This window comes from Aphelocoma coerulescens, chromosome 18 (genome assembly GCF_041296385.1).
Source record: "Aphelocoma coerulescens isolate FSJ_1873_10779 chromosome 18, UR_Acoe_1.0, whole genome shotgun sequence".
NCBI classification, from domain to species: Eukaryota; Metazoa; Chordata; class Aves; order Passeriformes; family Corvidae; genus Aphelocoma; species Aphelocoma coerulescens.
In genome coordinates this window covers 11,041,013-11,066,474 of record NC_091031.1, presented here as the reverse complement: position 1 = coordinate 11,066,474, position 25,462 = coordinate 11,041,013, and the positions used below count along the sequence as shown (strand labels likewise).

Sequence of the window (25,462 nt, the reverse complement as noted above, 5' to 3'; positions counted from 1 at the left end):
TCAGGCTGCACAGGACAGGCCCACATCTCCCATCTCTCATTCCCAAAGAGCTCAGGTGACTATTTGAGATGAGCTCCTGTTCCCTGGAATACCCAGGGAAGAACACAACCCCTGTGGGTCCTCTCTCAACCCACGAGCCTTGCAGAGCTCACCTGAGTGTCCCAGCGTGCTCCCTCCATGAACAGCCCATGGACATAGGCCCCTTCACGAGGAGCACTGGCAAAATCCTCTCTGCTCTTCTTTGTCACATCGCACTGCAACGTCATCTTGTCCAGAGGCCACTTGTTCTTCCGGGCTGTGGTCTGCATGATGGCTGTCAGGATGGACTGCGGGTTGAAGAACCCTCCAAGCCACAATGTGGAGGGTAAGGAGAAGTCCCTGGTCCAGGCCTCGAGCTCGTTGATGCGAGCCAGGAGGTTGGCAAACCACGAGCCCAGGCTGGCTGTGGAAGGGTAGGATCTCTTCACCCACGACTCGGGCACCGTGTCCAAGAAGAGGGAGTTCTGCAAGTTCTCCATGTCGCTGGTCATGGTCAGCTCCCCCTGGTGAGAAAGGGCACAGTCAGCTCTGACAACTGCCCAGCAGAGCCTGCTTGGAAGCAGAGCTGGGCCAGGACGTGGGGAAGAGCACAGCACCCCACACAGTCACTGCTGCCCACGTACCGGGAGTGACTTCATGAGTTTGGGGTTTTCTTGCACACTTCCTATTGCATATTCCTGCATCCCCATCCTCCCTGCTGTAAAACTGCTACTGAGAGGAAAAGCTGTGTAACAGTGACAGCAGCAGGGCTGTCCCTCAGTTGTCCCAGTGTTTTTTCTGTTTTCTCTCATGGACTGGCAGATTTTCAGGGGTGTAAAGCTGTTCTCACTCACTGCCAGGGCAGGATACTGGAGTCTCTGATGATCTACTCTAAAACTGTCCAAATATTTGTTATGTCAAGTCCTATCCCCCTCCTCTCCTCCACTCCCCCCCCTCATTTACTGCTTCGCAGTGCAAGATTGTCTTTCTGACTTCACGTGTTGTCTGCAAATGTAATCACAGCTCCTTCCACAGCAGGGAAACACACAACAAACTAAGATATGATTCAGCCAAGTGAGATGAAGAGAGAGGTTTGACTTTTCCTTTGTGCAGCAATTAATTAGTTTTAAAGCTTTTAGAAGCCTGTATCAGTTCTGCCAGAAGCGCTGAATTCCAGGACATTCCACTGAAGTACAACGTGAGGGTGGCTGAACACTGGGACAGGGTATCCACAGAGGCAGCAAAGTCTCCATTCTTGGAAAGGTTCAAAACCCAGCAGGGCACGGTCCTGAACAAGCTGCTCTGCCCGTCCCTGCTCTGGGATGGGGTTGGACCAGACAATGTCCTGAACAACCCCTCTGATTCTGGCTCACTCGTGCAGGATGCCAAGAGAAAGCCGGCAAAGCAGGCTCAGCTTCCCTGGTATGGAATGATCTCAACGACTGAAATCTCTGCACACTCTGTGCTCAGCTGGAGGGGCACAACACCCCCAGCACTTTGGAGACCCGCAGATAATGTCCATCACTGCTCTCCATTATAAACACTTCCTTTTGTTCCCTTATCACTTTGCCAAAATTTATCTGAGTTACAATTTCACTTTGCCTCGGGCAAAGTGTTTTTGGAAAGATTAGCTGAAATCAGTTGAGCCATTGCTGAGAACTAGGGTGAGGGAATTGGGTCAGTCTATTCACATTAGAAGATTCCAACTGTTCTTTCACAGGACTTCAGTGCCTCCAGCCGTGAGGTCAGCAGAGGTGCCCTTTGCTGGGGCCACAAAAATCTATGGAGCTTTAGCAAAAGTTGAAATCGTCTTAAAGCAGCCCCCACAGTTGTTTGGCAATGCTTGTCAGAGCTCAGCAGTCAAAGATCCCTGCAGTTTGTTCCTGTGCTGACCATGCCCTGTGGGTCACACTGACAGCTGAAAAAGACCTTTAATATCACCAAGTCCAGTCACATAATTGTGACTTGGACAGTGTGTGGCAATTAGATTTAATGTGGGGAAGGATGTGCTGTTTAATGTTGGTCGGGGAACGAGGGGATGAATAGTGTGCAAATAAACCACAAACAAAATAAACCACAGGAATCACAGGGTGCAGACCTGTCCCCAAAGCCTGCCACCAATCACGGCAGGGGAGGAGATGGGATCTGCAGAAAAGGCTCCTCTAAGGGCTGCAGCAGCCTCAGCCCCTGGGCTGGCATTCAGGGACGCCCGGGGCTGGGACTGCAGGAGAAGCACAGAGCAGAGGAGCAGCAGCGTTTGGCATTTCTCCCTCTGGTGTTTGCTGCAGAGACACATCTGAAGGCCCTGAGAGGCCATCAGTGGGCACTGCAAAGAGTCATGGAGTCCTTAAGGCTGGAAAAGACCTTTAAGATCACCAAGTCCAACCATCACCCCAGCAGCACCACCGTGCTCACCACGGAACCACGGCCTCAGGTGCCACATCCGTGGTTTTCTGAACACCTCCAGGAATGGTCCCTCCCTCTGAGCCTGCCCTTGGCAGCCTGTGCTGATGCTTGACAGCCCTTTATGTGAAGAAATTTTTCCTAATATCCAACTAAACAGCCCTTGGTGCCACTTGAGGTCATTTCCTCTTGTCCTGTCACTTGTCACCTGGGAGAAGGGACACCTGGAGAAGATGCACCCACCTGGCCACATCCTCCTTAGGGCAAACCAGGCTTGCTCTGGGGTTAGCAAACCTTTCTCCAAGGAAGTGCCCTGCAAAGAAACCAGAGCCTCCCTTGGCAGACAACTGTCTCCAGGCCAGGAATCCTCTGAGGGAACCAAGGATCCTCTGAGGTGACCACACTGTGGCAAACACAGCCCTGGGAGCTGCTGGATGGCAGCTCCAGCAAGGGCTTGGACACACACCTGCTCCATCCACTGTGTCCAGCCAGAGAGAGGAAGGGTGTCAGCTGAATTCGGGCCCTGGAAATGTCCACTTGAGCACTTCTGGTTTTCAGAACCTGACTTACAACCCTTATCCTTTTTTTCTTCCCTTGTCCTATTTCGTTCCTTTTTTGGTTCCTGTGAAAATTTCTAAGCATTCACACTAAAATTCCTTGTCTGGCACTAGGCAAGGGCAGGAATTCAAGGGAAGTCCCCAGCACCCCCCAGTTCCAATGGGAGCTGAGAACTTTTTGTGTGCCTGGAAACCACTGCAGCCCTGGATCTCCATTCAGAATCTCCCTCCTTCCCAAGGTCTGTGGATTCCCATCCCAAAATCCCCTCCCTGGGAAATGTTAATCTCTCAACAGGATGGACTGGTGCAAGGCAAGATTAAACCTCTGCTCCAGACATGATTTGTTAAATGCAGTGAGGTTTTAAAGGCAGACACTGTCTGAACCTGCTGGGTTTCCCCATGGAGAGCAGATTTCTGGTGGATAGAGCAAATCCTGAGTACAAAGGGTTTAAGATGGGGTTCGAAGCTAAAACAGCAAATAAGGTTAAATGAAAAAGGAGCACTTGCAGTTAGTACAAAAATATGAGGAACGACCTTCCAAAATCTCCATCATGATCTCCATCCTCAGGAGAAACTGGGCACAAAGAGGAGCTACCAAGGGGCTGGGCTAAAGCCATGGCAAGGCCATGCAGGAAGAAAAGAAAGTCCTGCACTGGCCACAGCAGGACACTGAAACAGGAGGATTTTGTGCTCCTGGAAGTGCTTTGACGTGGGTAAGAACGTGGCAGAACGTGTGCAAGCAGCCAAATTGATTTGAAGACAACCCCCCTCGATCATATATCATGTCTAGTTTTACTTGCAGGAAACAAATGAATTAGCAAATGTAATTCTCAGCAAGGCTTGAGAAAAGCAATTTTTAAAGCCTGCGCACTCAAGCATGCTTTGAGTCTCCTGTGAGCGTTCAAAGCATCTACAGCAGCAATCTCATAGAGTTGTCCAAACACAATTATGCATAAATTTGCATTTCAGATGCTGAATACTAAAGTGCATCAGAAATTATTCACATTACTTTTAAATTTTTTTTTTTTCCCCAACGCTGGGAGTAATTTTCATTTAAAGACACCCTTGAAGGAAATCCTAATCAGCCTGCAGCCATTCCCTCAAGATGAGCACACTATTGGCACAAATTGTTTTCTCAGTTCAGGTTATTTTCACTTGATACCCAGCTTGCCGATCAAAATTTGGTCTTTGCTATTTTACAGTACATATTATCCTCATTCTGGAGGCTCATCCTTCACCCAAATTGCAAACCAGAGGATCTGCTTGCAAAAACGAGGCTGGTACAACATTAACATGCAAGTGCTTCAGCCCAGCCTCTGGTCCCACCCAAGCCAGCCAGAACAAAGGGCTTTGAAATGCACCATGCCAGTTATTTCTGATGGCTACCAGTCTGTTGCAATTTCTCTTCCTCCTAATGGGATGTCTCCTATTTTTGGACCAAACAATCACTTTCCGCTAGGACGACACGATGAATTATTCAAAAATTCAAATTAGCCGTGACATTTCCGAATCGCTGCCTTCTGGCAGATCCTTCAGTCAGTTAAAAACAATAAGCCTTGTTTTCTCTGGGCGTTATTTATTCTCTGCTGAGCTCTGTGGGGCCTGGTTTGTAAACTCTCCTCCTCTGTCAGTGCAGGCCCCCAGCCCCAGAGATGAACGGGCTCTCACTGAAAGGAACAATTAAAGAAGGATTTCTTCCAAAAGCTCAGTGTAAGGCCCAGAAGTCAACTCAGGGCAGCAGCAGAAAGAGCCATCAGCCTCCTCTGGCTGTTCTGTGGTCCCTGAGGTGTGGGAAGTGATGTGGAGGATGCTGAGCAGGGTTTTGGGCCATGCACAAGGTCAGTTCAGCTCTGCAGGGACCCATGTGTGACATCTTCCTGCAGACACAGAAGAACCAGGCTCAAGTTGTGCCAGGGAAGACCTGGTTTAGATATTAGGGAAGCTTTCTTCAGGCAGGGGCTTGTAAAGCACTGGAACAGGCTGCCCAGAGCAGGGCTGGAGTCACCAACCACAGATGGACAGAATATTCCAAGCTGGAAGGGGCCACAAGATCATCGAGTCCAACTCTTAAGTAAATGGCCTGTGCAGGGATTGAACCCAGAGCCCTGGTGGTGTCAGCACCAACTGAGCCAAAGTACCCTGGAGGTGTTCAGAAAACCACGGATGTGGCACCTGAGGCCGTGGTTCCGTGGTGAGCACGGTGGTGCTGCTGGGGTGATGGTTGGACTTGGTGATCTTAAAGGTCTTTTCCAGCCTTAAGGACTCCATGACTCTTTGCAGTGCCCACTGATGGCCTCTCAGGGCCTTCAGATGTGTCTCTGCAGCAAACACCAGAGGGAGAAATGCCAAACGCTGCTGCTCCTCTGCTCTGTGCTTCTCCTGCAGTCCCAGCCCCGGGCGTCCCTGAATGCCAGCCCAGGGGCTGAGGCTGCTGCAGCCCTTAGAGGAGCCTTTTCTGCAGATCCCATCTCCTCCCCTGCCGTGATTGGTGGCAGGCTTTGGGGACAGGTCTGCACCCTGTGATTCCTGTGGTTTATTTTGTTTGTGGTTTATTTGCACACTATTCATCCCCTCGTTCCCCGACCAACATTAAACAGCACATCCTTCCCCACATTAAATCTAATTGCCACACATTGTCCAAGCCACAATTATATCTTGTTTGGGGCTCTGGGATTGGAACATTAAATCACTTCTGTTTACCTGTCTCAGGAAACGGAATTTTCAATTCCACTGCCTTATGCTAGAAAATAAGAGAAATCTGTTTATGATAATTGACTACATAAATATCATTTTCTTTCAAAAGGGGCTGTACACACTGACCCCCCACAAGTGTCGGTGACGTCTCTCCTTTAATGAGCACCAGCAGCAAATGCAGTGCAGACACATCTGCAGCTGCTGGCTCCAGGGTGCAGCTGGCATTTGGGAGCAGCTTGGTCCCAATCCTGCTGCTGCCTAAATTGCAAGCCAAGCCTGCCCCTCCCTCTGCAGGGCAGGCAGCTGAAGGTTTCTCTTCCAAGCTGCCCCTGGGAGACGTTTGGGATGTCATTCCATCCCGGGGCTGGCCCTCCTTGCTCACCCTCAGCTCTTCCTGTGAATGGGCTGGGTCAAAGCCCAGATCCTTCAGCCACGGTGGTCCCCAGCTGTGCAAACCAGCTGTGGGAGCTGAGCACTGCAGTGAAATGGGATGGCAGCCTGTCGTTGTGGAAATGATGGAGCAGGGAATGCCCACTGACTGGTGACCAGGACATCCCCCAGGGCCCGGCTGTGTGTGCAGGGTGAGGCAGGGCAGGCAGCAGGCCAGGGGTGCAGCTTTGTTCTGCCGGCTCCAGGCTGCATTCCTGCGCTGCACTGCGGCCTTCCCAAGGGATGGACAGCACCTGGCTGTGGGGAAGAGCCCCAAGGCGGAGGGAGAGTGCTGTTCCAGAGCACCAGGACTGCCCAGGCAGCTCCTGGCAGTGCAGCCTGACCGTGCTGGTTCATCCCCTAAGGGATTTTGTCCCACTGAGTGCCAGGGCGGGTGCAGGAGGTGACTTCTCCTCCCAGTGGATGCAGCATCAATCACAGCCCTCCTTTGCACCCTGCTGAACCCAGAAATCTGCATCCTAGCTGGTGTGGCAAAGCCAGCACCCACAGGGACACAGACATGGGGCAGAGTCTCATTTCACACCAGGTGGAGCAGCAGCAGCAGCAGTGGAGCCCCACGGACAGTGACTCCCTAGGGAAGGTCAGCTCCTGCCCTCCTCCAGGGGCTCACACCCAGCAAGGGCAGTTGTAGCTCTTCCAAAACTCTTGTGGTTTTAGCCTTTTTCTCTCACAGTTCTGGACATTTTGTGCCTTCACACAAAACCAATCTTTGATTTCAGCCCAGCCTGTGCCTCTGAGACACTTTGTTCCAAGTTCCCCCCACTGATGGATGTTTTATGAAAAGATGTGATTTTTGGCTCACCTTTAAGTAGGCCATGTCTCAATTTGGGAGTGACCTGCTGTTGCTGTGCCACAATCTGGGGTGGCCAGAAGTGCTTGGCCCCTGTTGCCCAAAGGCAGCACTGCTGTGTGTGCCTGTAACCCCTCCCAGTGCCTGCAGACACCGTGCCATCAGAAATCCACCTGGGAGCCCTGTGGAGCCAGCAGCAAAGCATTCCCTGTGACACCTCTTACTCCCTGAGCAGCACCCTGCAGGATTTTCCAGCTCTCCTACTGATGCCATGAAGATTTTTTGCCTTTTCTTTTATACCCCTGTTATACCTTTTTACAACTTCTGTATTCTCAGTGCTTTTTGCCTACATTCTTGGACTTGTTTGTCAAGCTGAGAGATGAAACATTTTAGAAGCTTCGTAGCCAGGGATCAGTGTGCCCCAGAGCCCAAGGTCCTCTCCAGAACACATTCTGTAAACCAAGATAGAACCATCCAGGGGAAGGTTCCTTGGGGAGGGGGGCTCACTTGAGCCTCTCATTGGGGAATCTTTGATAGATCTGCTAATTAGTAACACCTCTAATGATATACCCGATCTTTTGGGGTGGGCATTTGGCAGGGTGCATCTCGATGCATATGACCTGGACGTGTGCACCTAAGGATCCTTAAAATAAACACCAAGGTAAAATCCCTTTTCCCCTTCTATCCGTGTTTGACTCTTGATTTTAAGACCAGGAAAAGGCATCAGTACCTTCAGCCCCAGCTCCAGCTCCAGCAGCGAGCGCCTGATTTCGGCAGTGAGGACGTTCATGCGCTCACACTCCTGCAGGGCAACCACAGCGTAGGGTGTCCTCTCCTCCACCTTTGCCATCAGCTCTGCCATGTTGAACTCATCCGTGAGCTTCTCCAGCATCTCTTCCAGAAGGGTTTGCACCTGTGCCAAAGGGAGGAGAGAGGGGGATGCTGGTGGGCGATCCCTGGGCTCACAGCTGCCTGAACTGTGAGAACTCCCTCTGCCCATCATTGTCTCCAAAACCATCCCTGTCAGCCGTGGGCACCTTTCAAAGAGCTTGCCCCATCCTATTAAAATCCAAATGCTGACAGAAGTTAATGTCAGACAGGCAGCTTTCAAAATGATGGTTTATAAATGTCCCTGTGACATGTGGCAGCCTCCCTTCTTCTTGGCTCTCTTATTTCTCCCGAGGTCACACTCACAAGGAGATGGATGGGGCTGGAGCCTCAGCTGAGCCTCAGGACAACACCGTTTATGAGCTGGTTTTCTCTGGTGTATTGATGGAGAGATGTGATTATATAAAATTGAATTTTAAGCTGAATTTGGCATTCTGGACAAATGGAGCCGTGGAAGAAAAGCATAACGAAACAAAATTATTTTCTGGTCACCCATTACAGTTTCTTCGGGACTCTAAGTACTGAACAGGGAAAGCTCCAATGCAACAGGATCTTTGTAGTATCTAAAAAATTAAATAAAAGAGACAAACCCCTTTCTGATAATGAGGCAGGAACACTCCTCTCGTCCATGGGATCAGCTGCATTTCCCAGACTTACATGGGCTGTGGAAGTGTCTCACTCAAAGCTTTGCTTTACTTCTGAGCTGGAACCTGAGCAACACTTCTGCTTCCTGGGCACTTCTTGGGCGCACATAAAACAGTTAAAATTCTATGATCCAAAGTGCCAAACCTGGCATGCAGGGCCAGTGCCAGCTGCCAGCCAGGGCAGGGTCATTTTACAGCCAGGGCCACCAATATTCATATTTTGGACCCTGTACTCCAATCCCCTCCCACTGCTGCCCTTCCCAACCCTCTGCTCCTGCCAGCAGTGACGATGTGTGGGCTGTTATTGCAGCCACACAGGTGGCCAAAGCTGCTCAGCTGCACCTCGGGGGCAGTACAGAAATATCTGCTAATTTGAAAGTCCCCTGCAAGTCCCTTTGGCTCGGATTCCTTCACAGCAATTACAGCTCGTTTGCTGTAATGTGACCTCAGAAATCTGTGGGAGTAACTGGACTTGTCAGAGCCTCGGGAAAATGACAGGCTCACATTTTCCCTGAAGCTCCCTAAAATCACCTCAGCCAAACCAGGGGCTGGATATCCTTCAGTGGAGGAGTTGAGACAAGGCTTTGCTCACTCCCATCCAAGGACCAAGTGGAAGGGACAGCTTGGACAATGACAGAGATCACCCCAGGAAGAAAATGAGCTGTGGGAGCGCGTCCCCAGGCATGACACCGGGCACTGAGGTCCCTCTCTGCTTGCTCTCAGGCAGATTTTATTCCCAGGCAGAGCCATGAGGACTTCTGTGCTCCTGTGAGAGTCTTCTTGACTGTCACCAGGGTGGCCATGACCTGTGACACCACTGCTGGCGCACTCACTGGTCATTTTGCTTCTCTGGCTGAGGAGTTTATTTGTGTTTCAATAACAAAAGGAGTGGGAGGGGAGAAGAGGCACTCACATTTGCTATCTCTGAGCATCTTGTTTGGCTTTGCTACCTCTGGATTATTCCCCTCGCCTCAAATTCCAGTATGAACTGAAAACTGCCCATGCTGGGCACTTCTAGGAGCCCCTTGAGGGGAAGGCAGTCAGTTCCCCAGCTTCACACCAAGCCAAAGGCAGCTCGTGTGAAACCACGGCTTCGTATGAGCTGCTATTAGCCAGTCATTAATTTGCAAAGCTTCAAACACAGAGCTGGCACCTTAAGACCGCAGGAGTGAAAACCTGAGCATGTGTTGGCTGATTCCAGATCCTGTCAGGGATGTTTGGGCCACGTTTTAATGAGCTGTGAGTTTCCACAGGGAGGGCTGAGATCAGCCCAGGACACAGGCACAGCAGAGGAGTTCAGCTGGAAATAAGGAATTACAAGGCCCTTGGGAGCTTGGGAGCTGGTGGGACGTGGTGGCAGCAGCGAGAGGAGGGCTGAGCTCTGGGTGGCACGTTGCAGGTGGCAGGCAGTGTGCTCAGGGGCCCATTGCTATGCCAGTCACAGGGGCTGCTGCTCAGGGAAGGTTTATTTGCAACACCTTCAGAGGATGATAACGAAGGCTCTGCAGTGCAAGGGGTAATTAAGAGGCACTGCCCTGTTACTGCCAATACTCAGGTACACCCCGCCAGCGCGATGCTCTGCATGAAACCAAGCTTGAGGCAGGCAAAGGCAGAACACAGAAGAGCAGACAAGCCTGAGCCAGACAGGACTGATGGATGAGACAGGCACCAAACCCCAGCAGCTCTCCCTGTGCACCCTCACCGTCTCCTCCCTGGTCCCCACTCCGCCTTCTCCGGCGCTGCCGTCCCGGGGCTGCAGCTCCAGCACCGCGCGCAGGAGCTGCTCCGAGCGCTGCGTGAGGAAGCCGATCTCGGCGTTGGGGTGCAGGCCGTACAGGTGGGGAGACTCTGGAGGCAGGGCATCATCTATGTACTGCAAAAAGAGAGTCAGGAGTAGGTTATAGGAACAGTCCGGGGCGCTTTGCCTGCAGAGCTCCAGTGCCGGACTCATCCCCCAAACAGGTCAGCCCGGGCTGCCCCAGCCCTGCCTGTGGCTGAAACACCGGGGAAGTGATGGAGGAAGGAGAGTAGAAATGTTTACAGAGCTGCTTCTACTCCTGCTGGGAAAGTTCTGTAATTGCTGGAGTTTGGCTTGGCTCCGTGTCTCAGGCTGGACCTTCTCTAGCAATTATCTTCTGTGCATTTCAGCATCAGCATCCTGGAATCTCTTGTGGGAATTGAACCTCCAGTAGTTAAGTTTTATGAACAAAACCAGCCTAATGTGCCTCTCTCTGCTACTGCATTTGTGTACAAAGACCAGATGAGATCAGTAAGTAGATCAACAAGACCCTTCAGTGATTCTCATCAAAACTGATGATAAAAGGAGTTTGAAAGGGCCATTTTAGCAAACGGTATGTGGATGTAATTTTCCAGGAGCCCTGCTTAAGTCTCAAGCACCAATACAGTTGTTCTACTCATGCACGAACAGAATGAGCCCATGATGAAGTAGCAAATTACCATTAGACTTGGTTCATGCAGGGGAATGCTGAAACATCCACAGGAACAGAACATAATGGGAGATAAGAGGAAGAGTGCAGGAACGCTGCAGCCCTGCTCCTGCCTCCTAAGGCAGATTATGGGGCAGTTATGGAAGACATCCCATTTACATGCACAAATAATGGCAGCAAACCAAGGGCTTACCTGGTGATAGCCATTATAATCCATGTTCCCTGGGACGGAAAATCCAGGAGCAAGGCAGAGTTCTCCCTCCAGCATTTCTGGCTTAATAAACTCTTCCAGGTAGGTTTTGCAGAGCCGCCTGTCCCAGTCATCCGTGATGTGACCTCCGTACATGATCTCCCCCACGAGGTAGCGCAGGTCATCGTACGGGACCTGGGTGTGGAGCAGGGAGGGCTGAGCCCAAGCACTGCCCCGAACCCTCAGGGCTCCCACCTCACTGCTTCCATTTTCTCAGCAAACAAGCATCAGGTAGGAGTTAAATCCTGCCCCAGGAAAGCTGGATCACACCACAGTGCTCCCACTGAGAGAGTGGCACTGAGGCCTCCCATCTCCTCCCAAAGGTTCCCCGAACCATGAAGTTCTAAACCCAAAGGCACCAAGGAAACGGCATTTCAGGACACTTCCCCAGAGCTTCAGCACAAACCAGGCCACCCCTGGCAGTTCAAAGCCACCAGAGAGCCCCCCCGTGGTGCCCCCACCTTCGAGCTGGCCTCCAGGTAGTTGTAGAGCACGTTGACAGAGATGGTGAGGTCCCCGGTGCTGAAGGGGTACGAGCGGTTCCAGCCCTGGGGGCCGAACTTGCGCCTTTCGGCCACCACTGCGTGGAAATAGCAGAGGGCGAAGAGGATGCTCCTGAACTCCTTCTCCTGGCTGCACATCTCCAGGGTGTCCTGCAACACAGGACACCTGCCCTCAGCCCCAGAGGCTCCCAGGGAACACAAACACACCGGACTTTGGACAGGGGTGAATCACAGAATCACAGAGGCCAAGGCTGGGAAACACCCCCAAATCATCAAGTCCAACCTTTGACCAAATAGCCCCATGCCCAATTAATTGTGAACCGTATTTTCTGACCCGTTCCAGGGATGGGGCTCCACCACTTTCCTGGGCAGCCTGTTCCAGTGCTTAAGCACCCTTCCAGTTAAGAAATTTCTCCTAACATCCAACCTGAACCTCCCCTGCCAACACTTGTTGTTCTTGCCCCTCATTACCTGGGACAGGAGGCCAATCAAATTGTCCTCCAGTCCATTTTTGCATCTCACACACACGTGCTAATTTTCAAAGTCAGTGGCTTTGCATTGCAAATTTATTGGCAAATTCCAACAAATATTTTCTGACTTAATATTGACAGTTCCCAGCTCCGAGTGGCTTTGCACAGGAACACACACAGGGAAGGAAGGACACGTGCACCCACTCAAGGCCCCATCACCTGCACGTGCTCAGCATCCCTCACCAGAAACATGGGGAGGGAGCCACAGGATCACAGAACTCTCTGTTGGAAGGGACCTTAAAGTCCGTGTTTTTCCAACCCCTGCCATGGGCAGGGACACCATCCACTATCCCAGGGTGCTCCAAGCCCTGTCCAACCTTTATCTGAAAAAAATGCCATGTGAGACCTCTAATCCTCTGAGAGCATGACAGAGCTCAGGGTCTGTGCAGAAAAGGGGGAATCCATTACTCTAAAGGGTGCAAGACATTGACCAAGTGCATGTGATAATCAAGAATATCCCAAAATCTGTTTTCCCCTTGATGAGGCAGCACTCGAAGCTCCCTTTATTACCAGCATTGTGATGAAGAACTGCTTCAAATGCGTGCAGAACACCTTTCTCATTTTAGGAAACATCCCCAGAACAACCCAGTTCACTCTCATTTGGCCTCTCTTCAGTTGTGAATTTCTCTTCAGCTACAAAGCAGAACAATATCCCCTGCACAGAATAAAGGGCCTTCTTTGTAGCCTTCAGCTGGAAGCTAAATTTGAACATCTCTTCTGTATAAAGCAAGGAAATGAGGTGTGAAAGGGACCCCACCCACTCGCTCCAGGATTTCTGATAAGAGATGCTTTATAATCCTCCAGCAATTTAGAAAATGCTAATTACTATTGATTGAAATGAGCAGAGGCAGGAGGAAAACGTTACTTGGGGTGAAGTTTCTCCCCTCCCGTGTTCTCCAGGACATTTTGTCGAGTTCAAGATGATGAATGACAGTAGATAAAAATGGAATAATCTCCCCTGACCGCTGGCATTAATCCTGGCATGGTGCCTCCCCCCACACCTGCTCATCAACGTTCCCTCCTGCTCTTGGGATTCTCTCCCCACCAACATCTAAGTGCAAAACCAGCTGTGAGCTGCCCCATTCCCCCATCCCATGACACAGGGCCTGGGGTCCACAATTGTATGGGGCTGCTCTTGCCTCATCCCAGATAACAAGAGATTAAGAGGTTTTATGGAGGCAATTGCAGAATGGTTTGGGTTGGAAGGGACCTTAAACACCATCCACTCCAACCCCTGCCATGGCAGGGACACCTCCCACTGTCCCAGGCTGCTCCAAGCCCCATCCAGCCTGGCCTTGGGCACTGCCAGGGATCCAGGGGCAGCCACAGCTTCTCTGTGCACCCTGTGCCAGGGCCTGCCCACCCTCAGAGCCAAGAATTTCTTCACAATATCCAATGTAGGTCTACTCTCCTTCAATTTAAAACCATTCCCCTTGTCCTGTCCTTCCAGGCCCTTGTCCAAAGTCACTCTCCAGCTCTCTGGGTACTGTTAGGTACTGGAAGGTCTCCCTGGAGTCTTCTCTCCTCCAGGCTGAACATCCCCAGCTCTCTCTACCTCTCTTCTCAGCACAGGTGCCCCAGCCCTCTGATCAACTCAGTGGCCTCCTCTGGACTCGTTCCAGCTGTGTTTGGGGCCCCAGAATGGGACTCAGCACTGCAGGTGGGGCTTCCCAAAAGCAAAGCAGAGATTCCCCACGAGAGAAAACAACCCTGCAAGATCTGCGGGTGCGTTCCCAGCACAGCCATGGGCTGAATGGAGAGGCTGGAGTAATGTCAGCACCAGTGATCCTAAAGGGCAGTTCGAGGGCTGAGAGCATCTCAGACCCTTCTGATGGGGTCCTGCTGGGAGAGCTGGGTGTGCCAAGGTGTGTGGGTGAGGGTGGTAGGACATGGCACTCCCCAGGACATCCCAGGACAGGGATCATCAGCACCACGAGTGCTCAGCCCTTGTGTCATGAGGGGCAAACAGGGTCATGGCTGAGACCCCTGGCTCCATCCTGTCCTGGGGCCCATGGGCTGCTCCCAGGGAGTCCTGCAGGGATGGGATCCTGCCCTACTCCTGTCCCTCAGTGTGAGCAGGGCCACAGAGCAGAGCTCCTTCACCCACAGCCTTGCAGCGCCGCTGGCACTGACCCACACCCTCTGCGGCACCGGGAATGTTTCCATCACTTCCACACACGGGGCTGTTCCCCTGCCCAGGAGGGACAGGGGTCAGTGCCTGCTGTGACAGGAGGGTTTGTGAGCAACAAACACAACGAGCAGACTGCCACAGGCTGCTCTTGTGGCCCAGCCACTCTCACAGGGCCTAATTTAGATCCTAGCAAAGCAACTCCTGCTTTCAGGCAGCTTCCAGCTCTGATTTGCAGCACTCCTGATGTCAGCAAGGTCTTGAGCTGAATGGCCTTTGGGCACACAGCACCACCCTCCCTGCGCTGCTCTGGAGGGGGATGTGGGATGGGAGCGGACCAGCAGCTCTGAACCTCTAACCCTGGTTAGACAGCAGGCAGAAAAGCGAGGTTTAACCTGCTCACCTCCCACAGCTTTGGGTGGTAGATGGCATGGGTCACTCACCAGCCCAGAAAGGAGGGATCCAGAAAGAGAAATCAACTGAAACATGACCAAGTCTCCCAATGCTGCAGTTGGAAGTCTGATTCTGTACTGAAAGAGCCTTTCTGAGGTGGTGGAGTCACTGTCCTTGCACATGTTTAAAAAAAGCCGGGATGTGGCACTCAGTGCCGTGGTTTGGTTGATGAGGAGGTGTTGGGTCACAGGTTGGACTCAATGATCTCAAAGGTCTTTTCCAACCTGGTTCATTCTGTGATTCTGTGTGATTCTGTGATCACACACTGGGGAGAAAATGATTAAACTGGACAGAAGCCTGGTGTCCTGTGCCCTGCTGCAGGAAAGAGGCTTCTCAGGACCACCTGAACCTTCTCTTGGGAAAACCAGTGCTTGGAAAGAGATCTGTGCCTGGCTTGTGGGGAAGAGCAGAGGGGGGTGCTGGACCCAGAGGCTACGAGATGCAAGGGACTGGGGAGGCAACGTCCAGCATGCTCCTCAGGGGCTCCAGCAGAGCTGTCAGGGGCCCCACTGTGCTCCTACCTGGCTGAAGTTGTCCAGGGCCTTGTGCAGGTTGGCGTGCATGCCGGTGGGGGCCTCGCTGGTGATTTTGATGGAGTTTTCCAGGATGCCCTGGGGAATGACGTGGCTCTCCGGGCACGGCGCCGGCTCCGCGCTAACGAAGACGCGGAAATCCCGGTGGCTGCCCTCGCTGTGCTGCTCCAGCTTCTTCTCCAGAGAGCTCAGCCACTTGGCCACCAGGTGGATGTTCTGGCAGGGACAAAGGGGACAAGGCTTGGTCAGTCCCCCCTGTTGCACCCCCATGGGCTGAGCAGGCACCAAACCCATCCCACCCATGGATGCGCTCTGGAATTTGGGACTTGTCCCAGGAGTGCCTGTGTGCAGCTCCCAGCCCCAAAGATCCACGTGCATCAAGAACATTTTAAAATTCAGAATAATCAATATAAATCAGCAGCAGAGCAGCAAGTGGCAGCTGGGCTGGTTGGGCTCTCAGTGCTGGAATTGTCCTCATTTCAGCAATACCAGCTGATGTTACTCCTGGGGAGCGAAGTTGTTATTCCTGGGGAGAAAAGTTGTTATTCCTGGGAAGCAGAGTTGTTATTCTTGGGGGAGAAAAGCTCTTTTTCCTGGGAGCAAAGTTGTTATTCCTCCCCCCAGCACCACCATGCTCAAATGAAAACATTTGTTCATTTTCATCAGAATTACAGTGAGGATCCTCAACAGCAAAGACGTCAAACAGGTGATTTCACAAAGTCCTTCAACACAAAAGGATTTATTTATTCATGCAACTAATTGGGCACATCTCTCAGAAGATTAAGCAGAATCGTGGGGAGATGGTGAAGTGGATGAAGTCAAGCCTCAGTTTTCCCCTGGAGTCCTATACAGCGTTATGGTTTCCAGGCAAGAAAACAGCTTTTTGTTATATTAGGAATGGGATTTGTGGGCTAAAGTACCCGTGTTTTAAAGGCAGGTGTGCAATCTGAACTGGCTGCGTTCACAGGCACTTGGGATGGTGATTTATCCCACCCAAAGAAAGGACAAGGAACTTGCTAAACCGAAATTAAAAGCAGCTGCCAGAAAGACAAACTGCTTGGAGGTGGCAAAGAAATTACATCAAGGAACCATATTAGAGGCTGAGAATAAATATATATCACCTAAAAATGGGGCCAGAAAGGAGCTCTCGTGGTTAAATAGCGGAGTAATGGAGATTATTAGGAGTAAAATTACATTCCTCACGAAGTGGAAATTTTGTCCAAATGAGAAAAACAGAAAAGAGCACAAAATCCAGTCATGGTAAGGTCAAAAAGTACTATAAGAAACAATATTTTGAAAACCATAAAAGCTAATAAAAAAGCCTTTTCCAGAAACCAGGAACCTACCAGAGAGTCTACAAAACTACAACACGATCGAGGTCTGCAGGGAGCGCCCATGAAAGGCCAGGCCAGCCCAGAGCAGCCCACATTTGCAGGAATATTCCCTGCAGAGCTTGGGGAGGCTCTCACAGTTACAGCCTGGTGGAGTACCTGAAGCCCTGAGGCTGGAAATGTCCCTGAAGATCATCCATCCCCCCCTCCTGCTCCGAGCAGGGCCAGCTAGAGCAGGTTGTTAACCGTGTCCAGTTGGGGTTTTTGGATATCTCCAAGGCTGAATCTCCACAACCTGTCTGGGCAATGTGTGCCAGTGTTCAACCACACTCACAAAAAAAACCAAATTAAATTTAAAAATAGCATAATATAGGGAAATGAAATGAAATGAATGTTTAAGGGAAATCTGTACCTCAATTTTAGTCCTTTCCTTCTTCCTCTTTCACTCAGTACCATTATGAAGAGCCTGACTCCATCTTCTGCACTTCCCCTGCCACGAGGGATTTAAACACACCAACAAACCCCTCTGAGCCAAACCCCAGCTTCTGGAGGTTAAACAAGCCCAGCCTCTCCTCAAATAACAGATGCTTCTAGCTCTCAATTGTTGGAAAGACTCTTAAGCTGAAGCAGCAGACGAAGAGCTGTTTAGAGAAGTCGATGAGGTAATAAATAGCAAGAGGTCTCTAGGAGCAGATGGTCTCACCCCAGAAGGACCCCAGAAGTGGAAGGTCTGCAGCACAGCTCAGGAGGCAGCAGCCAGCCTGGCAGGGGCTCCAGCAGGACAGGAGTCACTCCCCAACAGCACGAGTTAGGAAAAACCAGGAATCTCCAAGTTCCAACCCATTTTAGAGAGCTAAACTGAGGCTATCACAGTCTGAGTTGTGGGTGTCTGGTTGGGGCTGGGGTGGAGCTGCTGTCCCCAGGAGCTGCCCCAGGCTGGGGCTGATCTGTCCTGGGGCAGTGCTGGTCACTGGGAGGGGTCAGTCCCTGCTCAGCAGGGTGGACACGGCCAAGGGACCAGGCTGGGGGGACAAGGAGCTGTCCCAGCTGTCCCAGCTGACCCCAGGGATGTCCCAGCCATATGGAATCCTGCTCAGCAGAGAGCAGGGGAAGGAGGAATGTCGGGAGGGATGGTGTTTCCCTTCCCCAGTCACCACGGGGTGTGACAGAGCCCGGCTGGCTGGGGATGGCTGAGCCCCTGCCCGCCCAGGGGAATGGGGAATGAATTCCTTGCTTTGCTTCCTTGCCTGGGTGGCTTTGGCTTTCCCCATTAAATTGTCTGGACCTCAGCTCATGAGTTTTCTCACTGTTAACCCCACATTCTCCCCATCCCACCCCTGGGCAGCGAGGGAGCAGCACGTGGGGCTCAGTTTCCATCTGGGTTAAACACAGCAGCTCATCCCCATGAACTCCTTTCTTGGGGGCTGGAGAGGGGATTTCTCCAGGCACCCCCCACACCAGCATGGAGCAGGAATTGTCTCGGTGGGGTCACTGTATCCCCAGGAATGGATTTTCATCAGAACCAGCTGTTTATCTTCCCAAAACCAGTATTGCTGCAGGCAAAAGGAAAGGTCTCACAGGCTGCCAACCAGTTAAAACACAGGTACCAGGGGTAGGAAACTACTGGTGGAGTTTTGACTTCTCATCAGATCAAAAACCATCTGAAAGAGCAAATGATTGGTGAGCTGACAAAATTACTCATAAGACAAAGTCATTTCAAGCCCTGAAAATAAAGCGTGGTAGTGAGGAACTGCAGGAGGATGCCATCACTCTAAGTGACTGGCAATGATACTGCAGAAGGAATTCAGCGCTGATAGATGCAGAGTAATGCACTCAGGAAAACAACCCCAGCTACAGATACACACACTGACGGGTCCAAAATTAACTATTATCACTCAGGGAAGAGATCTCAGAGTCCTCACAGTTGTCTCCTGCAAATAACACTTCAATGCTTAACAATGCAACAGCAATCAAATGCCAGCAAAGGAGCACAGAATAAAGCTGCAGACATTGTTCTGCCACTCCATAAATCCATGGTGGGCCTTCATCTTGTAAACAGCACCCAGCTCCCATTCCTCTTGGCTCCAAGAGGATCGAACTCCCCCAAAAGGAGACACTCCATCAAAAAGGGCTCGCCCATGTGGAGGGAGCAGAGGCTGGGGCAGAGGGACAGAGTGAAGGGTGAGCAGAGCAGGCTGCAAGCTTTGGCAGAAAAGTGGAAGAGCATTTTCATACGACACAGAACTAAACTGCCAATTTACTGCTTCAGGGTGCTCTGGGAGTTGAGAGAATCACAGAGTGGAGCTGAGCTGGAAGTCACAGAGAGAAACACAGAATCCTTAAAGCTGGAAAAACCCCTAAAATCACCAAACCCAACCCCCACCCCAGCACCACCACCATTAACCCGTGTCCCCAAGTTCCACATCCACATGGGTTTTGAACACTTCCAGGGATGGTGATTCCATTACTGCCCTGTTCCAACATCTCTGCACACCTGCACCATTTCCACCCCCCTCCCTGAGGCTGGGGATGTGCCTGGGGCAGGCAGGAGCCGGGCTGGCAGCGCCTCGGGCCACACAGGGACTGGTGCCACACAGGGACACCCCGGGAGCTCCCTCATGGGAACACAGAAAGCTCTTCTGGCTTTCCTGGTAGAGGGTGCAGGTGCCTCCTGTGAGGTGTCTGGTGAGCTACGTATGCAGAGATCCCAGCTGGGACTGGAGAAGAGGATGAACATTGTGGGAAGGAAAAGCTGAGCTCCTGTAGGCTGGGACAGAGTGGTGGCTGCTGTCACTGTTATCAGGATTTGGACCTGCTGCAGGGATGGGTCAGCACTCAGAGATGGACCAAGGGGTGTGAGCCAAGGAAATTGTTGTTTGGGGAAGCCACGGACACTTTGCTGCCTCCAGTTCTGTTGCCCCAAGTCTGACTGACGTGGCTGGGAACAATATTTGTTATTAAGAACTGCAGAAATTCAGTCCCCTTCCCTGAAATGAGTTAGGGCTGTGCTCGTATCACGTGGGTGAAAAGGAGTTTGGGGTGTGGGGGGAGATGAGAGGAGATGCCTGGGCAAAAGGATTGTGTTCTGGGGTTGTTTTCTCACAAACAAGGACTGTGTGAGGAGCAGCAGACTGAATGCAATTACACCTGAGTGCTGCTGCACCAGCGCTGGCCTGATGCACTCAGGCTTTCAGGAGATGAGATCATCCCCAGGGGCCAGACAACCAACTCACTCTACAAACACAAGTCAAACAGTCAGGACTGAAACCTGCAACCAAAGTGGTTCCAACACCACAGAGATTTAATAAAACAGGGGAAGAGCTCAAGAAAATATCAAGAGAAAACTCATGCATTAAGTATCAGTTTAATCATAGTCTGCATATCTGACCTTAAGTGTTTTCATCTCTAATTGGTAGTTTCTTCCCACATCTGCTTTTGTGGTGTTAGATAGCTCAAAAATAATTGCTTTTGCTTGTGTTGACATGACACCCAGTGATCATTATTTGTGGGTATCACTGCCTGCTAACAGCCAACTTAGGGAATATTTCCAGCCCAGTGATAATTGAGCGCATTTATATCCTGTCCTTTTGTGATAGAAGGGATGAAAGAGAGGAATAGATGCAGCAAAACATGGGCTGGTACTAAGAATTCATAATTCCAATGAATATATCTGCCCAGGCCGGGCAGAGAGGCTGTGGGAGGGATTCACAGGGTGGAAGGAAACTTTGCAAATTAATTCCCAGCAGTCAGAAAACAAAAGAGAGCACAGCTGAGGAGAGCACGGCTGAGGAGAGCACGGCCAGCCACGGCGTGGAGAGATGTGCCAGCCACCAATAACCACCAGCCAGCGCAGGCAGCCTGAAACACTGACTGTCCACGCTGGCTGTCCACTGACCATCCACACTGACCATCCACAATGACCATCCACTGACCATCCACTGACCATCCACACTGACCATCCACACTGACCATCCCCACTGACCGTCCACACTGACCATCCACACTGACCATCCACACTGACCATCCCCACTGACCATCCACTGACCATCCACACTGACCATCCACTGACCATCCACTGACCATCCCCACTGACCATCCACTGACCATCCACTGACCATCCCCACTGACCATCCACTGACCATCCACACTGACCATCCCCACTGACCATCCACTGACCATCCACACTGACCATCCCCACTGACCATCCACTGACCATCCACACTGACCATCCACTGACCATCCACTGACCATCCCCACTGACCATCCACTGACCATCCACACTGACCATCCCCACTGACCATCCACTGACCATCCACACTGACCATCCACTGACCATCCACTGACCATCCCCGCTGACCATCCCCACTGACCATCCCCTGCACTCAGAGCAGGTGCTGCAGGCTGAGGCGCTGTGGGCAGGGCTGGGCTGGGGTGCACGTGCAGGAACATGGGAGCACCAGAGGCCTTTCTTTGGGGGGTCCCCCCCAAGCCCCTCTGTGTGTCTGCCCTTCACAAGGCGGAACATAAAGCACAGGCGTTGCCACGGTAACCATCAGAAATAGCACCACGTACACAAAGCAGCACATGCTCCCCTCCCTGTGCTGGCAGCGACTGGGGACCCTGCCCCTCTCTGAAAGTGCCCCTCTCCTTCAGGCCTTGTCACAAATCCCCTCCTGCGACAAGGAGAGCTGGTTGTTTTCACAGAGTCTCGTTCTCCTGTGAGATCTCTTGGAAAATGTTCCCTGTTGTTCCACCCCTGTGCCAGCCGGGCTGCACAGCCAGGCCACCCACACTGCCCGTGCTCACTGGTGCTGCTGGGGGACCCCGAGGGACAGGGAAGGGCTCTGCTGTTCCCAGGTTTGGGGTGGGGATGAGATGTAACCGGCCTGGCCTGGGATGTGGTGTCAAAACCACAGAGTCATGGAATGGTTTGGGTTGGAAGGGACCTCAAAGATCATCCAATTCCAACCCCTTGTCATGGGCAGGACCCGGGGTCCTGGGGGACACCGAGCTGTCCCTGAGCCAGCAGAGTGTCCTGGGGCCAGGGGCCAGTGGGGTCTGGGGCAGCAGGAAGAGCACTGTCAGCAGGTCAGGGAGTGATCCTGCCCATCTGCCCTGCTCCTGGAGCTGTGCCCAGCCCTGGGCTGCCCAGCTCAGCCGGGACAGGGAACCACTGCAGAGGGTCCCGTGAGGACCACGAGGATGATGAGGGGACTGAGGAAGGGCTGAGGGAGCTGGGGCTGCTCCCCTGGAGAAGAGACAGCCCAGAGGGGACCTCGTCCCTGTGTCCAAACGCCTCAGGGCCGGGGGCCGAGCGGCCGGGGCCGGCCGGATCCCAGCAGTGCCCAGGGACAGGACAAGGACACCGGGCACAGAGTGACACCCAGGAGGCTCTGTCTGAGCAGGAGGAGAAACTTCTCCTCTGTGGGGGTGCCAGAGCCCCGGGACAGCTGCCCAGAGAGGCTGGGGGGGCTCCTTCCCTGGGGATGATCAAACCCACCTGGATGTGACCCTGTGCTCCAGGTGACCCTGCTGGAGCAGAGGGGTGGGAGCAGAGGATCTCCAGGGGTCCTTCCAACCCCAGCCATCCTGGGATTCTGTGATTTATGATACAGTGATGAATCTCACACAGGTTTGCTCCAGGAGCTCACTGTTACTCAATTTAATACATGAACCTGACTCAGTGAAGCAGCAACCTAGGAAAATGGAAAGATGCTCAAGAATTAAATTAACTTGATCACAAAGAGAGGGAAGTGACATTTTGGCTAATGGATGAAGACTACAATTAAACTGGGAATATCTAACGCCTGAACTCTTCCCTCCATCGGTGCATTCAAACGTGCATCTGAACAAACACAAGCAAATTCCACTGTGTCTTTGCTGGTAAGCTGATAAAGCTCATTTGGTGACTGTGGTGGCCACTGGATCAGCAAAAGGCTTCTGAGGGGGAAACCAAGCAGACACAGCTTGTGCTAACCCGTAGCTTAGTGCAAAGTTCCTTCCTGCCTGCACAGAGGAGACTGCAGGCATCAGAGAAACCAGATCCAGGGATAACTCAGCATGGGAAGGCAGAGATCACAGAGTCACTGAGGCTGCAGGCACCTCTGGCATCCCCCAGTCCCAGCCCTCTGCTCAAAGCAGTGGCAGGCAGTGCACGTGGCCCAGGAACATGCTCAGGTGCCCTGTGGATGAAAACACCACAAACTCTACAGGCAACATCCAGTGTTTGGGAAATCACATGGGGAAAAAAGATTGTATTTATGTTTAAATGGAATTTCCTGGATTTCAAGTTGTCCCCATCGCCCCTGGTCCTGCCACCAGACACCACTGGAGAGAGCCTGCTCTTCACTCCTCACCATCCAGGGGGATGGAATCCCCAGGTCATCTCTTCTCAAGGCTGAACAATCCCCAGCACTGCACAGAGCCTCACCAGAGCATCTCCAGCTGTGGGGCCCAGCTGTTCCTGCCCCCCAGAGCCGTGAGGAGCTGACAATGAGCTCTGGCTGCACTTCCAAATGGTACCCACCCCTTGCTTCAAAGCCTTATAAACCTAAGAACTGTTGCTAAGGTGACCCAGAGGCTGAGCCCGCTATCAAATGGGGCTTTGTGGAGCTCAAAGATCAGGCTCAGCTCCTCAGTGCCAGGAACAGAGCAGCTGCTGGGCTTGAGCTGGGCTGTTCCTGCAGCCCTCAGGTAACAAAGTCTCCTTTAAAGAGCTGCACTTTTGCCTCAGGGGCTCCTATTTTGCAGCTGGACCATCTGTACTTGTAGAGAATAATTTTAGCTCTGGGCTTCACTCTCTCCTCATCTGACAGCACCCTGTACCAGGGCTCAGCAAAGCTGAAGCCACCAGACAAGAACAACACTGGTGCTAAAGGAGCAGGGAGCTGCTGGCCAGGCTCTGCCAGGGTGAGGGGGATTGTCTTCCCATGGAAATGAAGGGTTGGGTGGATTTCTGCTGTTCTCTCCCATAAAATGAGTCATTTATGAAAACCCATGAATTTTCAGAGTGAGCTGAGAAACTTTGCAGTTCCCATGACAGACATGGATGCTTTTGTCTTCATTTCACCTCCTGCCGTGTCAGAAGGCACCAGGACTGAGAGGAGCTGGCCCTAGGACAGCAGCCCTCCCCAGCACAGCAGTGATCCTGCTCCTGTAATCCAATAAGAACCTCCCAGCTGCCTCAATACCCTTTAACTCCCACAAACCTAATTCCCCGACTCCTTAGCGCTCAAAGTACTTGACTCTCATTATGTCAGGTCCCAATCAAGGACCAGTAATGAGCCACGTGTGTAAAAGCCACCCAGATGATCCCCTCAAGCATTTGTCCTGGACAATGTGAGTGTGAGAAGCTCTGCTCCACATGAGCTGAGCTGTCGGTCAGGGGATAGCAAAATACAGAAGCAAAGCTAACAGTTGCTTTTTGTCTGCTCAGAAGCAAATGAGAAGCCTGGGTATAACCGTGCTGTGGGTGGGATACAGCCTGGAAATAATGAGTTTAATTAATCTGGGTAAAATTACCCCGAGTGCCTCTTGAGATGTGCTCTGTCCTCTCTTTTATTAGTAATGCAATGATCCACAAATCCTGTGACGCTTCTGTAAATTGAGTCGTCTGTGGCATTCCAGATCTTGTACAAACACTCCTGGAACTGCTTGTGAGGTATTTGTCACCAAAACCTTGCTGGAAAGATCCTGCCAGATAAACCATAAGGCAAATATTGCTCTGATCCCCCTCTGACTACGATGCCAGGAGAATCCTTTGTGGGACCCCTCCTCACTGACTCCCACTGGGATGAGTTTGAGCACTGGTTTTGCCAAAGGTCAGATTTTCAGCCTTCAGAAGGTGCTTTGCCCAACCTTCTAAAGCCCAGTTTGGCCAGAGGGTGCTTTCCTGCCGTGGAAGTTGCTGACCCTACAGGAGTTCTGTCAGACCAGGGGTTCCTGCCTGCCAGTGTAGGGGACACACCTTGAGCCTCTCAGGCTGCTCTCCCTCCTTCTCCTGATCCATGAAGCTCCAGCCCCTGGGAGGAGCTGGGAATGCAAAGTGAGATGCAGAGAGAGGCTCTGGAGTGGAGCAGCCTGGCCTGGCTGGGTGACAATGAAGTGCCTTTGCTTTGCTGTCACTCCTCCAAATGCTGGAACTGGAGCTGCCTGCCCCAAACCCTGCTGGACGTGCCCAGCTCTGTCCCGAGGGGGAACTGCCACCAAGGCAGACTCCAGCTCCTCGTGGGGTCCTCAGTGCTGGATTGCTCAGGAATCTGGGATTAGGAACAAAAGCAGAAAGAGCTCTGAGCTCTGTGTTGAGCCACTCTTGCCCACGCCCCGTTACTCCAGGCCAAGCACAGCACAGAACTGGAATATTTGCCTGTACGAAGTGTCACCAGCTCTGTGACTACACCAGGGGCAATCCCAGATGTCTGACTGACCCTGACCCAGCACTGGCACCTGGAATCCTGTCCCCAGGGCCACTGGGGGACTGCTGAGCCTGCCCCATGCAGCAGAGCACCCTGACCCTAACCCAGCTGGATCGAGCTCCTCTCTGAGCTCAGGGGGAACCTGAGACAGTCACACCTGGAAAACCAGCCAGCCCAACCACCAACATTGTTCTTTTACAGAAATCTGATTTCTTCTCATTTAACCACAGAATCATAAAATCATGGACTGGTTTGGGTGGAAAAGGACCTTAAAGCCCATCCAGTGCCACCCCTGCCATGGCAGGGACACCTCCCACTGTCCCAGGCTGCTCCCAGCCCCAATGTCCAGCCTGGCCTTGGGCACTGCCAGGGATCCAGGGGCAGCCCCAGCTGCTCTGGGCACCCTGTGCCAGGGCCTGCCCACCCTCA

At 52.2% G+C, this 25,462-nt stretch overlaps 1 protein-coding gene across 2 annotated transcripts in view; it reads right to left on the bottom strand.

Moving 5' to 3' along the window:
- Positions 1 to 25,462, bottom strand: part of DNAH9 (dynein axonemal heavy chain 9) — a 142,028-nt gene that overhangs the window by 5,734 nt on the left and 110,832 nt on the right. For both annotated transcript variants that reach the window (XM_069032621.1, XM_069032620.1), the window contains 6 exons: positions 15,277 to 15,504; positions 11,603 to 11,794; positions 11,085 to 11,276; positions 10,147 to 10,317; positions 7,643 to 7,825; positions 153 to 542 (listed from right to left, as the gene is read on the bottom strand). In XM_069032621.1, coding sequence (XP_068888722.1) covers positions 153 to 542; positions 7,643 to 7,825; positions 10,147 to 10,317; positions 11,085 to 11,276; positions 11,603 to 11,794; positions 15,277 to 15,504 — 1,356 coding nt within the window. The remainder of the gene's footprint in view (positions 1 to 152; positions 543 to 7,642; positions 7,826 to 10,146; positions 10,318 to 11,084; positions 11,277 to 11,602; positions 11,795 to 15,276; positions 15,505 to 25,462) is intronic.